At 42.9% G+C, this 23,741-nt stretch overlaps 2 protein-coding genes and 1 long non-coding RNA gene across 12 annotated transcripts in view; 2 read left to right on the forward strand and 1 right to left on the reverse strand.

The window, feature by feature from the left end:
• Positions 1–7,580, reverse strand: part of ERGIC2 (ERGIC and golgi 2) — a 24,401-nt gene extending 16,821 nt beyond the window's left edge. For 2 of the 3 annotated variants that reach the window (XM_061366246.1, XM_061366244.1), the window contains exons 1-2: positions 4,651–4,850; positions 2,227–2,372 (exon numbers count right to left, since the gene is read on the reverse strand). In XM_061366246.1, coding sequence (XP_061222230.1) covers positions 2,227–2,332 — 106 coding nt within the window. In that variant the 5' untranslated portion in view covers positions 2,333–2,372; positions 4,651–4,850. Of the gene's footprint in view, positions 1–2,226; positions 2,373–4,650; positions 4,851–7,558 lie in introns of those variants that run through there. The other variant, XM_061366245.1, reaches the window with a different exon arrangement.
• LOC133219144 (uncharacterized) lies at positions 5,004–15,274 on the forward strand. 4 transcript variants are annotated; one of them, XR_009727362.1, is made up of 3 exons: positions 5,004–5,217; positions 14,526–14,685; positions 14,843–15,274. It is a non-coding gene; the product is annotated as an uncharacterized LOC133219144 (long non-coding RNA). The 4 variants fall into 4 exon arrangements; XR_009727360.1 differs by lacking the exon at positions 5,004–5,217 and adding an exon at positions 8,163–8,406; XR_009727363.1 differs by lacking the exon at positions 5,004–5,217 and adding an exon at positions 8,163–8,406 and having other exon boundaries at positions 14,552–14,685.
• A 2,122-nt stretch (positions 15,275–17,396) lies between these two features.
• Positions 17,397–23,741, forward strand: part of LAMB4 (laminin subunit beta 4) — a 48,377-nt gene continuing 42,032 nt past the window's right edge. For all 5 annotated transcript variants that reach the window (XM_061366248.1, XM_061366247.1, XM_061366250.1 and 2 more), the window contains exons 1-3: positions 17,397–17,530; positions 19,133–19,194; positions 22,181–22,338. In XM_061366248.1, the coding sequence (XP_061222232.1) occupies positions 19,152–19,194; positions 22,181–22,338 (201 nt within the window). In that variant the 5' untranslated portion in view covers positions 17,397–17,530; positions 19,133–19,151. The remainder of the gene's footprint in view (positions 17,531–19,132; positions 19,195–22,180; positions 22,339–23,741) is intronic.

Here is a 23,741-nt window from a genome sequence, read left to right on the forward strand (position 1 = left end):
TGAAGAACTGATCTGAAATTGTTTTTAAGAAAGAACTAATTGGTACGTTTGAATGGTATATGTGCATCACTTATCTCCAAAGCAGCCTGTTCATCACACTTGCAAAGCTGTGCAAAGGGAAGATCATCCTGCTACCCACAGTCAGAAACACAGAAAAAGATGCTCAGAAGCACCTGCTGTACCCCTTGTATTAAATCACAGCTTTAAATTGGAAAATACCTTCAGTTACAGACCACAGTAGTGATTTGTATAGCTTATTGCTAGGATATGTTTTCCATTTGCAGGATATTTGTTTTCCATTATGTAGAGTATTTCTGCGGAGTCTGTGAAGACCAACTTGAGAAAAAACAACCCTACCATTCATAGGCTAGAACTCACTACACAGTGGCCTACAGGCCAGACAGAGGTGGCAGCAAGGGGAATAAACATGCTGTCCTATGGAAACCACTGCCAGTTGCATTGATCAGCAACATTTCAGTCTCCAGCTTTCCGCTGAAGCTGTGTAACAATCATGTATGTGAAAAGCTTCATGTCAATGCATACTGTGAAAGCAGATGCAAGAAACAGTGAACTACTCTGGCCACCAATTTCCTTTCAGATCCCAGTAGGCTAGACTCAACCAAGCCATGCAACAGAAAAGCTGGAGCCCTACTGTCCATCCAAAGCCACAAGGAAACAATTAGAGCTATAGCTGCTTTCTGGATAATTCTGAGCAAAGGTATCAGTGGATCTGAACAGGAAGATAAAGTTATACAGAGTTTCCAAAGACAGGTTGTCTTTTCTGAAGGCTCTCCCAGCCCCAGAGCTGGAGTTTCAGCCTGTTTGAGAGACCAGTACTTCTTTTGCAATGGGTCTGAAGGCATTGAAAGTCTGAGAATGCTCTTGGTATGTTTTGCATCAGTATCACACCAGAAAGTAAGCCTGGCACTTTAATCCTGAATGAAACAAAAATATTATATACAGATTTTATACTGGCATAGAATAAGACAATACTATATTGTCATTTTTAAGGTTACTGGGATAAACCAAACAATGCTAAAGCAACTTCTGGTGCTGAGAAATACTAAAGGCACCCTTCACCAAAGTGAGGTTCTCTCTGAAGGATGGTGCTACACGACAAAAAAAAAAAAACAAGGAACTTTTAAACAATCATTGCTTTTCTGTCAATTGCAACACAGAAACAACTTACTGGCTTTTTCAGGAGCTGGGACTAACATTAACAAAGAGTTATTTTGTCAGCTATTAGAGATTATTTTATATACAATAATCCTTTAATTATTAACAGCACAATTCAGGAAACACAGCAAAGTAATACAGGTGCTTGTGATATTTACAAGTGGCAGGATGACTTCAAAAGCTTATCTGTAGATTGCAATTGCTTCTTGTACGTTTTATTCAACTGAGTTTCAGATATAATTGCTCATGAGATATTTTAATCCTCCATTTCAAACTAACTGCTATCAGTTTCCTATCTAACTGCAAACTATTCTAATAGTCCAACAGGTGAAGTCATTATTTGCATATCTGGCTACCTCTAACCCAACCCAAGTTAAAAGCACAATTTTCTGCTCAGATACATATAGAAAAGGTACTTCTTACAGCTACACCTTTTTGAGAGAAGTTCAAGTGTCTAGTAAGGACAGTATAAGCACATGCCCTGGAGTGAAGTTTTTAGTTCTTCAAAGGGCTTTCTTAAAATTCAACTACACCTTCATGACAGAATGCTTTAGAAAGCTACTTTTCATCCTGATGCTTAACATAGCTCTTAAACACCTCTAGAGAATGTTTTTCCTCTGTTATGAAAGCATAGAGTTGAATCCAACCTGCATTTCAACTCACGTTGACACAGTCTCACCCAGAAATAAGGGCTTAGCAAGACAAAAAGTGAGAAGGTTTTATTCCAGCCTTAGCACAGTGCTCTTCCAATTCTAACTGGCTACAAATTTTTAGAGTGAACCTTTACGTTGGTTGAAGACTCACCCACCAGTTTCACACAAAAATCTCCCTTCAGATGAGTGCAAATGCACTTACTTGGATAAGAGACTATGTCTACGTGGAAGATCAGTTCTGTCAATCCACAAAACAGATCAAGAAACCAATTTTGGCTATTTTCAAGTGAACAGAGAGAGATGCCTGTCTTCCTCCTGTTGAACTCTCTACTCCCAGAGTATGCTGGACTGAGCTGACAGCCAACATGAATCACGGCAGCATCCCAGTAAGGCCTACCTGTGCCTCCACTTGCTGAAGTTTCCACATAGCTTTCAGGAACCTTTGGAAAGGCATCCAATTCTTTCACCAAATTCAAGGTCTTCCTCCGATTCAGTCGCCTCATCTTCAGCAGACTCCTCCACCTCCTCCTTCATATATTCCCTCTGATTTGAGAATAAATGGTTGTAATTACAAGACAAAAGTGATACTGCTCAAACTATCTATAATTATAAAGCAATAATGAGGTAATTAAAACCTAAAAAATATGTTTCCAAGAAACACATGCTAGGCAAGTGTTCACTCTTGCTTCAAGAAAACTATTAAAATTGGCCTGGACACTGCTGCTTAAATTCCAGGCACATCCAGCACCATTTAATTACTACGGTCAAAATTCAATATATCCCATGCCAATAAGAACTAAACAAACAAACAAACCCAGTCCTGAAGTAAGCTTGCTGATCAGAAATGACAATACATGGAAGCCACTGACTTAGCAAGGAATATCTAATAGACTGCATAAACTCAGAAGGACATTAAACTGCTCTGGGCTCCTATATTCAGCTAATGTGTGCTAAAGCAAAAGAGAAAAGGAAAAATAAAGGTGCATTTTGCATTGTTTACAGCTATAGAATTTTATGGCCATAATAAAATCCATGGGTTTCTTCCCCTATAAAAATGCCTCCCAAAGCAAATTCAGTCTCAAGTCCTAGCTCCATTCTTCAGACTCCTTTTTGACCATGCATGATCTCTGCTCCGCTTGGAGCTGTTGATACATTAAGCAGCAGGATGCTGAGAGAAGCAGCCTGCCCAGGAAATACTTTCTTAAACTGTTTCCAAATCATGCAAACATGCTCATAACCCAGTCCCAGCAATACACTGCATGTTTTAACAGGTTGGCACTGCTGTTCTCCTTCTGAGAAATGCTGCACTTTGCCCAGAATTTCTGAAGCTATGAAAACCATCGTGCATTTACTATATTCTGAGAACATATCATATTATTGTTCCCTATTTAAAGACAACAAAGAGGCATGCTAACCTACACTGTCAACATGCAAGAGGGTCCTCATTGTCTTGTAGACAAATCTGTTACCTCATCTCCCCTTTCAAGAGCACATCAAGTCTCCAGCGTGTCCTAGTGAAATTACGCAAGTTATTCCCTGGTCTGCCCCTCCCAGGTGCTGAGCAGGCTCCGTACTGTGCAACAGCAAAGCAGTAGGCTTTATGAGAAATGGAATGTCACAGGTGAAGTATCATGATCCATGCCTGCAATCTCCTCACTATGGAAATTCACTTCAGACCCAATGAGAAGGTACAGACTGCACTTGGTGGAAGCATCAGTCAAGTTAGCCTGCAGAGACCAACAAAATGATCCTCTGTGTGTTGCAGAAGATTCAAAGAAACCACAGTTAAGGTGGGCAGAGAAGACAGGTGCTGGACTAGAATTTTCGCTATACAGCATCAAATAAAGAAAAACTATCAGGGGAACAAGGTCTGTCCTTACTACACTACATAACTGTGTTTTAAGAATTATCTCAATTCCATTCAAGCAGCTTCAGAAAAAAATGGAAAACTGGTGCACAGATATGGCAAAGCAGCTGCTTGGACACTGGAGCTGCAACACTTGTTAGCACGGAGGGAACACACGATGGGATTGGCTGCTGTCCTACACCAAAGTGAATTTAGCAACATTTCATTCTCCCTATGTCTTCTCTGCTATCCCATACATAAGAGCACATCACGTGATATGGAAGGAGCACTTCCATAAAATAAAGCTAGAAAATTTGAGAGCACTTTACTAAGAAACTTTCTAAATCATCCTGCATCACTAAGTATACAGATTCGTAGTTAGCTAGAAGTATCCACTTTGTTCATTCATTTCTTTAATCCCACAGACTCACTTTCTGTTACAACCCAAAACAGACATCTGATACCTCCCCCCTGGCCATCTCACCCCACACACCTCAAAAACACCAAGTATAAAATTCGGAATCTATTGCTACCCAGGTAACATATTATTAATCCAACATCCAATTACATGTGTGCATATATATATATGATTATTAAAAAGAAAAAAAAGCATAGCGCAAACGCCACTCAAAACCGTAGCATCCATAGCCCAGACCCACCTGAGCGGCTCGGGCAGTTTGCACTGACTCGGACAACCTGGAAGCAAAGCCATGACCGGAGCCGGTTAGCGCCCGAACACCCGCACCCCCACTCACACTCACGGAGCGGCCCCAAGCCTGACTCCCCTCCCGCGCCGAGGGAAGCTTCAGGAGGCGGCCGTCAGCTCGGAACACACACATCTGTGCGGGCCGCGGGAGCTCCCGGCCGCAGCCAAGCACCGGGTAGCCGCGGGACGGGACAGGCCGCACCGGGCGGCCAAGGCACGGGACGAACGGGACAGGCCGCACCGACCGCCTCGTTGCCGCCCTCCCCTACCTCTCGCTTCTCTCGCCGTTACCCAGCGCCGCGGGCGAGGCCAGAGAGGGGAAGGGAGCCGCAACGCCCTGCTCGGCGCCCGCCACGCTGAGCATGGCAGCACTCGTGGCCCCAAGCGGGCTCTCTCCGCCACCGACGCCCGGCGGGAGGAACAGGCCGGCGAGAGCGGCGGCGGCGGCGCCCCGCCCGCGCGCATGCTCGCAGCCCCACGGGCATGCACCGCCCACCGCGGCAGCGGGTACTGTCTCCGGGAGCAGCGGGTCGGCGGCATGGGGTGTGGGCTCAGTTCAAGGGAAAGGCGCGTCAGTAGATCCAACAGATGCCGTTCCCCGCCCGTGCGGCGCGCTGGGCTCTTCGGTGCTGAGCCGTGGCGGATGCCTCAGGCGACTTGGGTCTGGGAGCTGCGGCTGCTGCGGCGCTGGGCCCAACGCCGCCAGCACAGGAACGCCAACGGGAGGAGCGTACTGCTCCGAATAGGGCAAAATGGGTGTCAAAAAGAATTCGTGAAGCTGCAGGTTACCGAGTGATCGTTTGAAGTGATGAACATCAAGTACCTTCAAAAGCATTGTAAGCTGAGCTTGCAGCAGTAATGCTGTTCAAGATGCTGTGGATATAAAAGGAGGCAATGTTTGGGAAGAGGCAGTATCTTTCCTTAGGTTTTCTACAGCGGAAAAGGATTCAAGACAGTGGGCTAAAGTACTGTGGAAAGACAGATTTTAAGCTCACAAGCCAGTTTTCAGACCTGAAGCGGAAAAAAGATCTTGTGCCCAAGATGGACATTCGAATTCGAATGGAGATTGGTTTCCCTGTGTTGGTGGAGCTGTCTCTTACCACAAACCTCACCCCTTAGTAACAGACACGTTAGTTTATCTCCGGATTTTTTCCTTACAATTGCAGCAATTCATTCTCTCTGACAGAGTCCCTTCTTGGGCTTTACAGTTGTGCTGCTACCAAACCAGACTTGCAAACTCATTACCATGGGACTACGTTTATGTTGCTGCCACCAGACACTACAGCCAAAATGAGAGCTCTCCACTGTTTTCTGGGAAATACAAACATGTTAGTAACATCAAAGTTATTCAAGGAAAAGTGCTTCATGTAAGATTTAAAGATATATATACACACCAAACATTTGTATTCATACACCAGAAAAGAGAGACTGAAGACACCAGTGGTGTTTTTGATGAATTAAATTAAACCCACACCCCAGCACCACAGAAAATGATGAGTTTCACAGCATTCATACAGATTTGCTCTTTGTAATGATTTACAGGGAAAAGTAGATCCATGACAAGAGTTTCAAGCAGCATGCAAAAGTATATACAATTTGAATAAGAAAACCCTTTGTCTGGATATCTACAGCATTAGGGAACAAAAAGAACCTGTAAATGAGAAAACAGTACAGATTCAAAGAGTAGTTTTTGGTTTTTAGGGATAGGCAGTGGGTTTCAAGGAACATACAGGAACTGATCAGTCTGTTGTGATTATTTTGGTGCCTATAATAACAGTTGGATCAGAGAGTCAGAAAGAAAAGGGGGAGGGGGAGAATGATACTAAAAGCAAGAAATAACTAGGCCAAAAATATATTTATCTGTATATTTGTTTCCTCCTCTTAGAAACAGCAGGAAGCTTTAGCTACAGCACTTGAAGCTCTTATATTGACATGGCAGTGCTCATAGGGTATAATTCAGCAGCCAGGGATTTTGCTGGCTAAGCCCTATTTTCCCTTGAAATGCTGTCAGCACTGAGGCCTGGAAAGAGCAACTGATAGATCTGGTTATTAGCTGTGCATCAGAGATGCTCAACAGATGTTCTTACAGGCTACGAACTAAAGCAACCAAATCGACTCACAGACAAAAACTGGCTTTGGTACTCAATTCTGCATCGAGATGCCTCTTACATCTTGTGGCTTGGGACAAAACTGCTTGCAGCAGTTTGTCCTTACAAGGGAAAACACAGTAAGCGTTTTTCAGGATTTAAGAAAAATAGAGAAAATTATATAGTGAGAACACTGCATTGTAAGGACACTATCTATTTGCCTGCACTGTGCTAAAAAAATATTAGCAGTGATCATATTGCATCCATCAAGTGCCAGACTGTCCTAATTCAAACTGTGCTCCTTACCTTAGGCCTTTGTGTGTTTTCTGCTCTCCTGATCAGACTCGATGGCAGTCTACAAGTGCCTGCCAGGAGCCTGAAGGGATCAGGGAAGGAGGGAGAAACCCAGCTGTCAACTGCAAGCTATGTAGGCGAGGCAAGGGGCTGCCCCTCACATACACACCTCGCTTCACTTCGATATTTAACAAGATCCCAAAGCGCCCCGAGACTTGAGTGCAGTCATCTGTGTAAAAGTAGAGCTGCCTTCTCCCCAAAACACAGCACTTCTTAACTGTTATGAATTTATGAAGTCCCTTGATGTGTGCAAAGAGAGGAAACCAGGTAAGGTGTCTCCTATGTCAGACCACAACTGAAGCAGGACAGAAAAAAATAAATTCCAGAGATACTAGGCTATGAAGCACATTGATACCAAAGACGGTAAAAGAGATGGTAGACCAAAGAGGAGGAGATGTAAACATTCACAGATACCCCCCAGCACTTCAACACACTTCAGCATTAACATGCTGGAAGCCATGTGCAGGATATGCAAAACTGAAAACCTGGCTAAAGCACTGCGAGACTAAACCCAAATACCCAAACCCCATCGTTTGCTGCTGGAGTCGCCCAGTCAGGTGTCTCACGACGGCCGAAAAGGCACTTTGAAACCGTTAGCGAGAAACGGCGAGTGGAAAGGAACGGGCAGCAGGAGCGGCGGGGATCAGCCGGGAGAGCCTAAGCGGCGCGTTAGAACTGAAGCAGCGCGGAGGGGATGAGGCGAGGCAGGGGTATGGGGAGCGAGCAGCCGCTTTACCGGAACATGAAGGCATCGAGGTGGCATTTAGGAAGGAAAAGGAAATAACAGGTGCAGGAGAGCAAATACGGAGATGAGGAGGTGGGAGTGGCTGGAAAGTGGGTGGAGAGAAAGAAAATCAGTCCTAGGGATGAGCGGTGAGAGCTGGGAGAAGTAGGGGGTATAGGGATGTTATGTTGGGGTAAGGAGGATGGTGAGGGACAGCCGCAAAGGTAGTGAGAGCGCTGAGGGGAAGCCATGAGGGAGGGCGGCCTTCAGGGCAGACGCCGGGTGGCGATGTGGGCGGGAGGTGCCCTCTGCCAATCAGAAGGCACCACGCGCACAAGAGCAGGGGAGCTGAGGCTGCCGGAGGGTCCGCTCTGTGCTCGTCTTGCCTTGCCGGGTGGTGGGAGCTGGCCGCCGGCCGCTGCCGTCTCCTTCCCCGGCGCCCTGTGCCGGGGTCCACCTTGGGAAGGCTCTGGGTGAACCCCAGCCTCTGCCGTAGCGGGGTCGTCTGCACTGCCGCTCGCTGCTGAGCCGCTGTTCCCGGTATTTAGCTCGGGGCGGCTGTGCCTGACAGCTGCCCTCAGGCGGCGAGGCTGGCTCATCAGACGGGGATTTTCGGCGTTTATACGTCCCCTACTTTGGCTAACGCTTAAAAGCGGTTTATGTCGCCCCAGATTGCCACACACCTCTGACTTCTGCCTGTGAGGTAACCCTGTGCCAGTGAGCCCGGTGAAGGCACAGGGTGGGCAAGGTATTGCCCCCATCACTGTAGCAGTGATTCCAATGGTGCCATTTGCTTACCTAAAACCTGGCTGGAGTTACCGTGCCTCCATGAGTAGGAGCTGCAATTGCAATGCAGTGATGTAAGTGGTTATCATGGTGGTGCTTATTTATGGTCTTCCGTTTTCTTGGTGTCTCTGTAGCTGGTTTAAATAAAAACAACGTGGTGATGGAAGAAGGCCTTGGTTTCTATGCTGCATTGTTTTTCTGTCCCACTTCTGGTCTTTTGGTACACCCTTTTTAAAACTATTTTCATGAAAATTTCTTTTCATAGGGTCTCAAAAAGCAGCAATCCAGCTTACTGAAAGGAAAAATACTTTGGAGCCACTTCAGCTACCTGAAACAATCCTATTTGCCATTAATTCATTGTGCAAGTGGGACAGCTTCATTCTGTGTAATCACCACTGTTTTAATGCATACTCCAAAATAATTTATCACAAAGTAATTTTTGAAGATAAGTTAATTCTAATTTTTCTTCTAAATATTTCTGTCAACTGACATTTAAAATGCAACTTATACAGCTGCTGCATAAGGCACGTACTTCTCTCAGGGGAGGTGGGATAAGTCCTGTACGCAGCAAAGTACTGTGGAAACTGGGGTTAAAACCATGCAGTGTAATCTTGTTGGGGTTTTGGTTTGGGTTTTTTTTTCTTTTTTCTTTTTCCCAAGAATTTAAATTGTTTGGTGTAGACAGATAACCAGTTTGAAGTCATGTCTTTCATTCAGCAGAGATTTCCTATATGTTGTTGATGGATTGTATGGTCTGTATGTGGAGGAAGGGAACATCAGTCACAGAGCTGAATTCCTCTCTAGATTACAAATGTCAGGTTAGTAATAAATCCTGATCTATCACCTCTTGGCTATTTTTAGTAGTTAGATCATGATTACAAAATAGAAATATTTTTATAATTTATCAAGTTACATAAAGCCACTAATCCTTTCATATAATGGTTTCTTGAAGTTTCTGAACACTCAGCACAAGGCCAGTAACTATCAGGAGACAAAGACACAGTAGTGTGCATTGTAAGCATCAGTATTTCTTTGATGTCGATGTTCTGTTGTCCATTCTTTGGAGCATAGTTTTCCTGAAGAAAACACATGACCATTAATAAATAGGTCTCTCAAAGCTTCTTTGAAGTTGTATTCACAAATAATCATATTTCTTTACTCCTTTGCTACAAGTGTGCTGTGTCCTAGCATAAAGCTTAGTCTTGAAAAGTATCATTGGTTACGTGGCATAGTGGAGGGATATGAATGATTAGCTTTTGATAGAAGAAGACACATTGCTATTTGTTAATTGCATGAAAGTCACTAAAGTCTTTTTCAGGGTGGGGAGAGGTCTGGATAAGCTTTATGTGAAATGATGTAAATATTAGGATATTCCTAAATAGTGACAAGCTTGACATAGTCTTACTAATATTCTATCTAAAATGTTCAAGCTGTGGTGACCCTTGTGGTTTTACAAATATACTGGTAGTGTGCAGATAAGTCGATGCTTAATTGGCAGAACAAGGGTCCCCAAACTTACTGTGAAATCTGTGCAAGGAAGTATGTACATTTAATTGTTTGGGCTGTACAAGAAATAAATCTTTAGAGTTTTCTTGAAAATTGTTCTCTTGATGTTCTGCCAGGCCAAACAGGCTCTAAGATAATCTTGCAAATGGCTAGAAAGGTTTTACTTTGTAGGAATATTGTTCTGATTTTAATAATAAAGAACATCAACTCCGTGTTCTAGTGGTGGTACTTTTTGTTCATTTTTAATTATTATTTATTTTTATCATGCCTGTAGCTTTCTGTAACAATCTGAATATGATTGGTGAGAGCTGAACCTGGCAAAAATAACAACTGTTAATTAAGCTGCGTCTATTGTAAGTGTAATGTGGCAGTCACCAGGGTTTCAATTCATTTTCAGAACACTTCTACAGGGTGATCTGAGGGGGTCAAGATACTCTTACATGAGCACCTCAACATGCTGGGTAGGTCCAGTGCATGCCAACTCTTTAAACAGATGTTGCGTTCCCCACAGACCTGCCCACACAGTGCGTGGAGACCCTGTGGCCACACCTGTGGATAGCTCTGGTTTGCTTCAGCCTCTGTTCCTGCATGGCCACAGTTTTTTTCCCCGAACTCCTAGCACATGGCACTCCTTTCATGTCCATCCAACTAAGCCACAAATTCTAGCTACAACTTTCAACATCTCTGCAATCCCTTGCCCAGCTCTCTCCACATCTTCCTTGCCCAGCCTGTGTCCCTAGGATTAACTGTGGACCTTCTGAAAAGTCTTTTCTCTGCCAGGGTACCTGAATGAGCTGCTTTTCTTCCCTCTCCCACCCTCTCAATCTCCAATGTCAAATTGACCCTGGCTTCCCTGAGGTTCTGGTTCTATTCTACCCTATTTTCTGCTGCAGATTGCTTTACCCTTCAAGATATAGCAAGGACTCTGAAGTGAATCTGGCTTGGTGTTCATTGGCACCTACTCCCTTGATTCCATTGCTGGAAGTTCAGGATATAGTCACAAATTATCTGTTGAGGAAGAATTGGCAACATACGAGCAAGCCAGTTGCTGTTGAAATGTGCTCCCCATGGATGGTTAGCAAGTGGAAGACTGCTTCCTGCTCCCTTCTGAAATGGAGCTACCTCAGTAACAGTGTTTGAAAACAAGAGGTATTTCCTTCTCCAGGCTTGCTGCCGGGATTTTCTATGCTTGGTTAAGTTTCCATAGTACCTAGCTGTCCTGGTGGTGACAGCGCTTCCTGTCTATGTGATAAGGGGATGTCAGGAAAATGAAGAGTGACATTAATTTTTCTGGCTTTCTCCCATCTGGTATAATTAAGTACTTGAGGGAAAGATAAAGCAGAGGTTATATGTACTTGATGCTGGGCAAATTGTATAAATCAATACAGCAGCAGCACGCAGTTATTGCTGTGCTACTGTTTATATTGTTAGAATCCATGACAAAATGTAATCATTCCCCTAATCATTATTTTATGTGTGACTTACATGTGATGTTTCCTGTGTTTGTACAGATTCCAGATATTACAGGATAGACGCAGATAAAATTAAATGGCTGAGAGTCAGCCAGCCATCATTCTGTCATACTTTTAGGTAATTAACATGTATATGTTGCTAGATTTAAATACTCCCCAGAAGCCTTTGTATTAAGTTTCATTTGCAGCTGAAAAGGGACAGTCTCCAAAATGTCAGTTTAGCTGTTTATACTGCCAGGTTAGGCAAAAGAAGGTGTGTATAACTGTTGAGGCTTCTGACTGAGTTCTGGTTTGTCTAATGCCTGTCTCCTGTTGTCTGTGCTTGCTGTCTTCTGCAACTGGGGACATCGTGGGTGACCACAGGAGAGGGGCCCATGTGAGAGTGCTGTTGTGCTGCACAGCCAGACACCACGTGTAGCACACATGTGGGTAACTCCAGATGGAAAATGTGAGATTTCCCAGTTATTTTACTGTACCTATCTTTGTTTCTGCAGCTTCCTGAAGCTTATTCATTTCTACAAGTCTAAATATACTTCCTTGGATTTCTAGTGATTTTGTGCTACTTTTGTTTTCCAATTACATGAGAAACTATTTCTTCCAGCCGACAAAGTAATGAGAAAAAAAAAAAGTTCATCTTACTTTTACTAATCCAAATGGACTAAATAAACCAAAATTATTTTATTCCAATTATACTTAATTTTTTAGTTATTGTAAAAATAAAGGAGAAACTCTGAGGGCAGGCTTTCATTTTTGAGACCAGTAGTTTGGAAACTCCCCAGGACAGTGGAAGAGCTGGTTTCACTTTGTGCTTCCAACTGAATCAGAGGCAGTGGCTCCCATGGGGGCTTTTGAACCACCATGCTTTGGTGGCTCTGCAGTGGATGCTTTTGCAGTTGCTGCCATCGCCATTGTCTTACAACAGAGACATTTTCCCCTCCACTCTTTTCCTGTCCTCAAACTGAAGCTGTCATCCTCTGTCTGTCAGGTTCTCCTCCTGGTGGTCCCAATTTCCTAGGTTTTTTGAGGGGGAGCTTTTGGAATTGACTCCCTTTGTTTTTGTTATTTTATTTTTTTTTTTTTTTTAATTATGGTCTCCTGATTTTTGTTTATCCCCAAGCAAAACAACCCAAACATAGATCTTAGTTCCTAAACAGACCACACTATGGAAGGTGTGAAAGGTTTCTGCATTGGTAGCAAAATGTTTCTCAGCCAGTAGGCCAGAAAGGTTCCTCAGGGGCCAGAGAGATTCTGTGCACTCAGGATAATTTCTAAACATCCATTTAACCTTTGCAGAAGAACTTACTTCAACCTAGAGAAAAATACATAGGATAATTTAGACTGACAGGTATGGGAAATCTAATAATAGGACTTTTAAAACAGAACACTGCCACAGAAATTTGGGTGAATAAAAATAGCACAATCTTTTCTTAGCACTTTCAGCAGTACAGAGACCATTAAAGCAAAATAAAAGCACTGTTATGCCCTATTAACAGATACTGTTGTGGGAAAAGCTTTCCACTGAAAAGCTCCATGATTTCCACTCAGAAGCTGCTGTTCTCGTAGCTCCTCATACAAATTGTACTTAAATTCTACAAACCTATAATAGGATTTTAATCGATGGCTTATTAAGGGGTTTCTTTGATCTTTTATTTATTTGCCAAAATAGAGCTTGTTATTTTAAAACAAGGTATGATTGACTCTTTAAAAGCATATAGGTAGATTAGATCGAATTCAACAAGTGTTCTTCATGCTGCTCAAGTGAATTTGCTGGCAGAGCTGGAAGGACCATACTCTCAGGCCTGTGTTGTGTGTACTTTGCAGGTTTTCTTTTCTTGAAGAAGGCAATTGAAGAAACGTCTTTCTGGAAAAATCTTTGGTTAGATTGTCTTTAAATTAGCCATTTTGTGTGACTGATATGAAGCACCTTAGCTTGAGCAGCTTGAAATGAGCAACAGTGCCCTGACAAGCAAACCTTTCCATGTAGCTAAAATGTGAGATGGGTGAAGCAGACACTGGCTTTTAAAAATCTTTTCCAGTAGTCTTATTTGCAGAGACTTTAGATTATTCCTAATAAAGTCATCAGTTTAAATATAGCTTCTCTTAACTTCTGCAGGTTTGATACAATACTCCCTTTTTAGTGGAGACCCTGTTTTAGAAGAGAAACAGTGCATGGTTAATTCCTACAGTTATGAAGCATATATATGTAGCCTACAGCACTTCCATTAGAACCTCAAAATGCAGTTTTCTCTTGATAATTACAGAGGAAACTTGTATGTGGACTTAATGGGGCCAAATAAAAGCAGGAACCCAGAGAGTGTGCTTCAAAGGGGAAATCTGCCCTCTTTGGTGTGCTTTTCCTTCATTCCCCTGTGGAAGGTCCATAGGGACACAGCAGAAAGATCCAGGGCTGTGGATGACAGCCCATAGGAGCAAATACTCCAGGGGGAAGCACTTCTTCAGTCTGGGTCTTTGTTGATGTCTCAAAATCTGTAGTGGAGCCAACAGAGCTTCTCCGAACAGCTGTGGAAATGTTGCTCTGTACAAGAAAAGAGCAGGTCTTCCCAAGAGAGGAGGGTTATCTGTGCCTCCCCAGGCTGGATGTTGCTTTATGTTCCCATTTGGAAGGCAGTTTTCATCAAGAAGGTGCCAGGTCCATGTTTTTTTTTTCAGTTTATTTTTCAGGTATAATAAATCATCACTTGAAAAGTATATCTGAAAGTTCACCATAGCTATCCTGACATTGTACAAAGCAAAAAGCAGGCTTATATCCAAGCCCTGAGGAACCCTGGTTAGTGGCACAAGGAGGAAAAGACTATTTACAAGGACTGTGGTAAGGGAACAGGCCCCCCAAAGCACCTACAAGTTCTGATTCACCATATGGCTCTGCTGATCTAACAGTTCTCCACTGCTGGTGCTCTGGCACAGATAGGTAATGGTAATGGAGTTTGTCAATACCCCCAAGCTTGATAAAGGTTGAAGCATGCTTAGGGGTCATCCAGAAGGTCTAGTTGGGAGGGAAGATGGGAAGAACGAGGCAGCTCTGGTGGCCAGGCTGCAGCACCTTGTGGAGGCTGAAAAAGCCCTTTTGCTTCCTTTTCCTCATATGTGTCTTCAGTTGTTTCTTCCTAAGCATATTCCTTTTATTTTTTTAACTTTCTAGTCCACTCTGCTGTGTTTCCATGCACAATAATCTATTTTTTTTCTCTTGAATTTAGGGGGAATAATTATTTCTTATTAATAGGCCGGAAAAGCAATGCAAAGTGGAAAAAAACAGGAACTTTTATTTTACTGATGTGAGAAGGTTCCTAGAAATATCTTTGTCCAGTTGTACTGCATGAACTCATCGATTCTGCATAAACATGAGATGGCAACAAGGTATGTGACAGACTTCCCATCCTGCCAATTGTACCACCAGCTTAGAAATGTCAGGACCTTAGGAAACAATTTGAAATATTGCATCTTGAATAGCACTTTGAAAATTACACTGATATTTTAAAACAAACCCGCTCTTGTCTTTTTTTTTTGTCTGTAGTGTTGATTGCTGCTATCAGCAATGCTATGCCTGCCAAGGAGAGAGTAGTCAAGGTGAAACTGTATTTCTTGTTTGTGCTGGAAAAACCAAAGACTTCAAACACCTGAAACACACGAAAGGTGACAGGCACCATGGTGTGCTGTGACTGTTAGAAAATGAAAAGCTTCTTATAATTTATAAGTAGACTTTACCTTCTTTTGAACTGTGGAAAAGCTCTTTTAACCAATTATTAACTATGGTTTTCAAAGCAGCTGTTTGCTCCAGGAGGCAACATACGGAGGAGCAGCCAGCCGGTGCGATGCAGAGGAAAGGAGGCTGGGAGACTTGATGGTCTCCCTCTCCCTCTGCCCCTGAGCTCCGCAGCATGTTCTTCTGCTGTCCTGAGCACTCTCCTGATCAGATTTATCAAATACAATAAGTATTTTATTGTAAGATTATACTTCATTCTGGTTTTATTGTTCAGTGCTACATTCTCCCAATGTGTAGAAAACCAAAAAGTATGCAGTCTATACAGTCTTTGCCATTGAGAAATTACACTTTATGGATAAGATACTCTTGACGAAGTGAGAGAAGAAACAAAAGAGAGTTATGTAGCAAGATGGTTTTGCTTTTTGGGCCATTTGACTTCATTTATGGTTTTGGCCAATTTTTAATGGATGGCATTAATCTCAGTACACTTTAGTTCTTACAGTACAGGCATCAGTCCTCAGCTAGGATAATCCCAGGCTCAAGTAATTTTATTTCTTATTGAAACATTAAGGAAAACTGCAATTATTTTTTATTTTTTCTAATGTTTTTTGTATTTTTATTACAGGGGAATAAATCCATATATCCAAGGAGACATTCTCATTCCGGATGTTGATTGGAGGAAAATGTGTACCTGTAGGGGCTTGTGCCAGCTGCCCATCATCTAGCACCCTGGGGCCAGGCTCTGAAGCGGGCTGGTGCCTCTACCCCTGCTCTCTTCCCTCACTGCTGGCTGGTGTCTCTGAAGTGCTAGCAATTCCTGCCCTTTGTGTGTGTTACGGATATGCCTTGGGCTTAAGAAATGACAACCATAGGACCTGTGATGACTTGAAAACTCACACACCAATGCTATCTACCCTCCAGCCAGCATGGGACAAGTGATGCATTATAAATCCAGATCCTCTACCAGTGGAGAGATTAAAGCAAGTAAGAAGTTTCTTAATCCCTGCCTCAAGCAGTTTAAAACCTCCCTCTTGCTTGGGGTCCTACATAAATCAAAACACAGGACTGGCTATACTCTGCAAATAAATCTTCCTTGATATTTACTTCTCACATAACTTCTCTGTAACAAAATCTGAATCCCCTACCAAATATGCTAATAAAATGTCAACCCTTCTGTAATTTAGTAGCATCACAATGATAATACCTTCTCCAGTTATATGTTACTGTTTCAGAGAGCACTTGACATAGTGCTTACACATAAAAAGTAAAATTATTATCTTAATACATTTTTTAGTCTTTTATTTCTTAATATTGAAATACACTAAATATAAACCACCTGTACAATAACTAATCATGAATGAATACAAAACAAATGTAGATTAAATTAGCCTGAAAAAAGTCTCCCACAAGTAAGTTCCATATGCATTTCAGGAAAACGACTTCAGAAAATAAAAGTATATGAATTATTCCTGGTGGAGTGAACAATTATAGTAATGGCAGAGGACACTTCATACTGAGCATTGTAATAGGATTAAAGAACATGTGTATTTATTTTTTCCTGAAAGAATAGGAGCTACCAAAAGAAAAGTGATGATTAGTCTATAAAACATATTTTGCACATACGGAAAGCCTTCTGTTTGAGGGTGTGATGGTACTTTACAGGCAATCATGAATTAAGCCTTACAAGCTGTCACAGGAGAACTGGTAACAAATATACCACAACTAAGAACGTGTACCCAACACAACCTGCCATTCTGAAGACTGGAATCAAAGTGCCACAGGTTTCAACAAAGGCACCAAAACCTAGTGTCCAGTTCTGTGCACGAGCTGGTGAATGCCATTGTAAAGTTGCTCCATCACCATGTTTCCCATGACCACAATGTACTCTGCACACCACCCTTCCCCATGCTTGCTGCTGGAGGCAGTTACAGGCAAAGCTTATGCTGAAATGTGGCGACCATGACTCGTTGCCATGTTGTCTTTAGCCTTAAGTTGAAAAAAACCTAGTACTCCTGGCGGGGATCCAGAGCTTGAGCTAACCTGAAGCTGGCTCCGTACATCCACACAGGTGTGATCGCATCTTTCGGGTGTGATCCTCATCTGATTGCACCTGTGTGGATGGCACAAAACCCCAAATCAGCACTTTCACACCATTTGCACCCCTGCTGGGAGGACTTGTCCATTCTAGCTAATGTTCAGATAAGTCAGTGCCACAATTTTGATGTTTGATTGCATACTGGACCAGCAGCTGATTAATTAAACAATCAAAAAGTTGTTGCCAGCACTTTAAGAATCCCAGCCTTTTCAGTTGCATGAACTTTTCTGCTGTGAACTTAACCTGTCACAATTTTCTTTCACTGCACATATTTGCTGATGCCAGAAGTTCCATCAGAAAGACTTCACAAATCAAGCCTTTGGCAGGTTGCAGGCTGGGTCTCATTCTCACCTCCACCTTGGTGCCTCGGGGGACGTGCTGTCTTCTCTAGCTGAAGCACACAGGTATGCCTTTGCTTGCTTTTCCTCAGTTGTGCTCATTTCCAGCTAAAACACTTGGATGTCTGAAACCCAGGTAAGACCTCTTCAATATTTAATTTTTCTACTAAGCATGAAACTAAAATATGTTGGGGTTTGGCCAGTCCTTGTTTCTCTGTTAAAGGGAGTCATGTTTAGAGTATCATTGGTATTGAACATCACAGTGTTAGCATAGGGACTGGGACGTGTACCTACCAGGATTATTTTTACCGTGGATATCTATACTCACTGCAGTGCTATCGCAGTGGTTGCAGCTTAAGTCATCTCTGAGTCTGTCCATTATTATGGCAGAGTATAAAATTTAAACTACAATGCAACAGGAAATTGTTTGCTTAGTTTTGCTCACACACTGGTTTCACCACCATCTCTCTCTGTAGCTGGGACCCAGGCTCAGCTGCTCCATGCTCACTGACATTGTCTCCCTGTCACAACCCAGGCTCTCTGTGGTTGTGGCAGGTGAGAGGAGCTGAAGCAGCATGAAAGGCTGGTGATCCTTGGTAGCTTTCCCTACCTGTGGTTGCTGAAATAGCCATCTAGGTATGGCTGTTATGTCATGGGTTGTATAAAGCTGCATGAACCAAACTTACATGCAGCCTACTGGAATACTTTCAATGCCTTTACTTATGTTGCCCATACTCAGGGCGAGGGGTGATTCATCTTAGAACATTTAGCACAGCAATGGCTGTATGAAGGTGAGGAGCAACAATGGAGCTAGAAAGTGGCACTTCAGGCATGCTCACACAGGGATGCCCCAGCAACTCAAGCTGCATCAGAGTGTGCTGGCTTCACTGGTGCCTATAGATGGAGAAAGAGTTGGAAGATCCAAAGATGGGGAGCAGGCTGTTGTTTCAGAGCTCTGCTTGGTGACAGGATGCTGGACTGTCTTTTATATCCATGTCTGCCTTCTGTTTTTCCAGCAGAGATTTTGTGGTAGCAAGTCTTGCTTTCCTCCTGGTAACCAGAAAGAGAATGGGTGTGAAATAAATGCAACAGTAAAACTTCCATTGGGTTCATGCTCTGGTTCCCCCATATGAGTTTTTTTGCATTGATACAACAGTTTTTCTTTGCTATAAGATGTGGTTGTAATCTTGTTTCTTCCAAAATTCGTAACACCTGACATCAGGCATTTCTCAGTGGCATCTTCATTAGGACTGCAGTCTTTGTTTTAAGTTAATGGAAAGAGAAGAACCTCTAGAGGAGTTAGACTTCTCCAAACAGCCCTGCTGAATCTAGTTAAGATTAAATAGCTGGTATTTGAATACTATAATGTTTTTGCTGATAGCATTATGTTTTTATTTTACACTAAGTGTGAATGTGTTTTCAGTTTTCTCCAACAGCCTTTGTGACATGTCCCTCTGCTTTCATCCTGGTTTCAGTGCAGAAATTTCTGTGATGAGAAATTTTTGCTACAACGAAATCAAAGCCAGGGCTTCATTTTGATTTTTGTATTGTTTTATTATGACTGTCACTTTACTAAAGGCTACCTCTGGGTAAGCCTACACACAAGGGTGTGTAGACTTACCTTGGTGAGGCAGAGCACCAAATGACCTACCAGTTCTTCTCTTGCAGCAGTACCAGTTTGAGTTTCATGGGAGGCATGAAGCTGGGGCTGGCCATCCTGTTGTACCTCAGTAAGTACAGATGTTACAGTTACCTCAGGCCGGGGTTGGAATATTATCATGTGATTTACACATCTTTGCAAGATTTTATTAAAGTGCTTTTTTTAAGCACATTAAGACACATGTGACAGTGGGTACTTATTTCCCACTATTCTGCCTAGGAGCTATGAGTGATACGAATCCTTTAAGTACAAAGGAAAGATACATGTAACTGAGTCTGAATCAGGCCCTGAAAGGGGCAATCAATATTTGCTAACAAATAATGAGCATGGATCTGCATAAATAAAGAAGAGCTGGCTAACCAAACTTATGTGTTGTTTTATACCTAAGAGTCAAGTGTCAGTCATCATCTGAAATATAGCCTAAGCCATAAACTAAAATCTGGCTGTAAAATACTGCTTTTTTACTGCTGTAATTGCATGACTGTTTCTAGTGTTCTGTGGGATCTTCATGTATCAATTGTTGGAGGTTTCTTTAATACACTTTTTATAACAAGTTCAGCCAGGTAAAATTGAACAGATAAAGCCTCCAAGGTGCCCATTCCTGTTCAGGGTTTCAGGACAGAACTTGTTTAAAAGAACAAGCCCTGTAAGGGAAGTCTTAACATAATGGGGAAAATATTTAAAGCTGTTTCAGGCAAAATACACAAAAAAGATCCTGCAATTATTTAAAGAATTCAGAATTACTGTGAGAATGAAGACCTTGGGCCCACTGTAGGAGAGGATCTGGTTCGAGACCCTCTTAAGAACCTGGATGTACACAAGTCCATGGGACCTGATGAAATCCATCTGTGGGTCCTGAAAGAGCTGGCAAATGAAGTTGCTAAGCCACTGGCCATCATATTTGAGAAATCATGGCAGTCAGGTGAAGTTCCCAATGACTGGAAAAAGGGAAATATAACCCCCATTTTCAAGAAGGGGAAAATGGGTGACTCAGGGAACTACAGACCAGTCAGTCTCACCTCTGTGCCTGGCAAAATCTTGTAGCAGATTCTCCTGGAAGGCATGCTAAGGCACATGAAAAACAACAAGGTGCTTGGTGACAGCCAGCATGGCTTGACTAAGGGGAAATCCTGCCTGACCAATTTGGTGGCCTTCTATGATGGGTTTACAGAACTGATGGACAGGGGTAGAGCAGTTGATGTCATCTACCTGGACTTGTGCAAAGTGTTCGACACTGTCCCGCATGGCATCCTTGTTTCTAAATTTGAGAGACATCAATTTGATAGGTGGACCACTCAGTGGATAAAGAACTGGCTGGAAGGCTGCACACAAAGAGTTGTGGTCAATGGCTCAATGTCTAGCTGGAGACCAGTAACAAATAATGTCACTCAGGGATCGGTGTTATGACCGGTATTGTTCAGCATCTTTGTTGCTGACATGGACAGTGGGATTGAGTGCGCCCTCAGCAAGTTTGCTGATGACACCAAGCTGTGTGGTTCGGTTGATACTCTGGAGGGAAGGAATGCCATCCAGAGGGACCTTGACACACTTGTGAGGTGGGCCGATGCCAACCTCATGAAGTTTAACCATGCCAAGTGCAAGGTCCTACACCTGGTCGGAGCAATCCCAGACACAGCTACAGGCTGGGCAGAGAAGAGATTCAGAGCAGCCCTGAGGAGAAAGACTTGGGGGTGTTGGTCCATGAGAAAATGAACATGAGCCAGGTTCAGTGTGCGCTTGCAGCCCAGAAAGCCAACCGTATCCTGGGCTGCATCAAAAGGAGCGTGTCCAGCAGGTCAAAGGAGGTGATCCTGCCCCTCTACTCTGCTCTCCTGAGACCTCACATGGGAGTATTGTGTGCAGTTCTGGTATCCTCAACATAAAAAGGACATGGAACTGTTGGAACAAGCCCAGAGGAGGCCACAAGGATGGTAGGGGGACTGGAGCACCTCCTGTATGAAGACAGACTGAGAAAGTTGGGGCTGTGCACCCTGGAGAAGAGAAGGCTGCGTGGAGACCTCATAGCAGCCTTCCAGTATCTGAAGGGGGGCTGTAGGGATGCTGGGGAGGGACTATTTGTTAGGGACTGGAGTGACAGGGCAAAGGGTAACGGGTTCAAACTTAAACGGAAAATTTAGATTGGCTATAAGGAAGAAGTTCTTTACTGTAAGGGTTGTGAGGCCCTGGAATGGGTTGCCCAAGGAAGTTGTGAATGCTCCATCCCTGGCAGTGTTCAACTCCAGGTTGGACAGAGCCTTGGGTGACATGGTTTAGTGGGAGATGCCCCTGCCCATGGCAGGGAGGTTGGAACTAGATGATCTTAACATTCTTTCCAACCCTAACTGTTTTATGAGTCTATGAATTATTCTCTGCAATCATTAATCAATATGTAAATATTTAATTATTAAATAATATGTAACTATTTAATTATTAATTAATATGTAACTATTTGTTATTAATAATTTATTATTGAATTGTTTTTAATTAAATTAAAAATTAGTAATTAGTGTGTAATTCCATGGGGTCTGAACAGAGGGTTCTGGGATCAGACATGGGGGTTCTTTGTTAATCATCAGGAATTCTGAGGGACCCCTGACATCAATACATCAATCCTAGTCTCAGTTACACCATTAGCACTTGGAAATCAACAGAAATCAATAGAATTAACCCAAACCTGTCTTTGCTGACAGAGTCAATAAACATGCTGGTGATTCTGCTGCAGGAGTGCTGGCTATGGGTATGCCAGGGTAGGAAGCATAATAAATTATTGCAGATAGCAGATTGGCATGTTTACTGTGCAATAATGTGCTGTGAATTTCAGTTTTTGTATAGATCTGCAATATGCTAGTTGTATTTCTTATAATGATTTTACAGCAAGTGTGTTCATTATCAAAGCTCTTTGAGATTCTACCAAATTATATCATTAAGTGTAAAAGGAGTACAGCAAAGAATAATCTAGTTTTCTGCTGATATTGGGATTTAACCGATTTTGTCTGGAGAATCCTGCTGGGTACACAAAGCCATTTAATCACTCTTTGATCTTCTTTTGCTGTCAGTGCTGATAAGACTCCAGCATGCTCAGGATAACTGTGATTCTGGATCCTGCCACCCAGCTGTTGGGGACCTTCTCCTGGGTCGAAGCAAGCAATTAACAGCTTCATCAACCTGTGGCATGAACAGCCCTCAGAAGTACTGCATTATAGGCTACCTAGAGGTTGGTTAGCTCTTTCTTTTTTAATAAACTGAACTCTGCTCACTAACAATAATATTCTCATCTGTAAAGGGAATTTGCTCAGACTAAGGAGTTTCTGTTGAAGATGTCTGAATAATCATTAGACAGTGTGACATAAACCTGGTGGAAGCTCTGCCTTACTGCAGCACATATGGAGGGTTTGGCAGCAAAGAGCCTCCACAGTGACGTATAGATTCTCAAGAGGAAGAAGCATCCATGAAATGCAAATGAGCACAGGGATTTCTGAAGGAGCTTTGCTTTGCAAGTCCTGTTCCCACTCATACCTCAGAGGTGAAGACCACAGTTTGCATGTGTGTGAGTGCAGGAGGACTGTGATCCTGTGGGCTGTGGACACTGCCTTGAAGGGCTTTCACTGACATACATGTCCCATGCAGTATTGAGACCTCAGGCATCCTGTTAAGAGATTCACACCATGTCCTCTCATATCTTTTGATCTGAAATAAGACCAGTGTTGATAAAAGCAGAAAACCATGTCTGGCAGTGGGAAAACCTAACGATATAGTCCAGTCTTTGGTGGGTAGGAAGAGCCAAACTGGATGATCAGAAGGATCCCTCTTGCTCCCTGGCTACAGTGATGGTGGCTGTGGGGGAGCAGCAGATGTGTGGGAGATGCACCAGACAGAAATGAGACACATCTTGGAGGACTTGGCCCAGCTGAGCTAATAAATTACCACAAATAAAAATATTTTCACTAAATACCAGCTTAGGCTGAAGAGGAGGTTAATAAAATACAGCTTAATTTATAAGCAATTGAAATAATTACAGTTTATGACCTTCTGGCAAAATGGTGTGACACATCTGCAGAGTAAAGATGTGCCATACTGAGATGGTACCAAGCACTGCTCCAAGTCACATATTGCAGCCATGGCTTTCTGCAAAATGTGTTTCTTTCCTCTTCTGAAATAGCCTGAGTTTTGGTGCTGCTTGGGAGATGGGCATAAACAGCCATCTCAGAGACATTGTCTTTCTACCCCTAAGCCAGATGATTGCCTTTTATTTTTGCTTTTTAAGAGGAGATCAAAGAGCAATAAAAAAATAATATTTTCACTTGCCTGTACTTATCCTTTGAATTGTGTAACTACAGATTCCTGAAAAGGAACAGCTGTTCCACAATAATCCCTGTGATTTAATGCTGCTTCAATGTATCTTGACCCCTGGTGACAGTCTCCTGAAGCGTATGAGAGCTAGAAATTCTGCTGCTTTGCAGAGCTTAAGAGATAGAAGCTTATGCTCTTGCAACGTGTTATGCTCTATCAGCTCACCTCAAATGTGTGTGTCCACTTCAGTACCTCAGAGTCCCACCGAACCTAATTCTCCTTCTCACTAGCGCATTTCAAAGGCTTTGCTGGGGGCAGGCCAGGAAG

The sequence above is a fragment of the Neopsephotus bourkii genome, unplaced genomic scaffold, assembly GCF_033783945.1.
Source record: "Neopsephotus bourkii isolate Nb327-2 ecotype Australia unplaced genomic scaffold, CSIRO-AGI_Nbou_v1 NB_1328, whole genome shotgun sequence".
NCBI lineage: Eukaryota > Metazoa > Chordata > Aves > Psittaciformes > Psittacidae > Neopsephotus > Neopsephotus bourkii.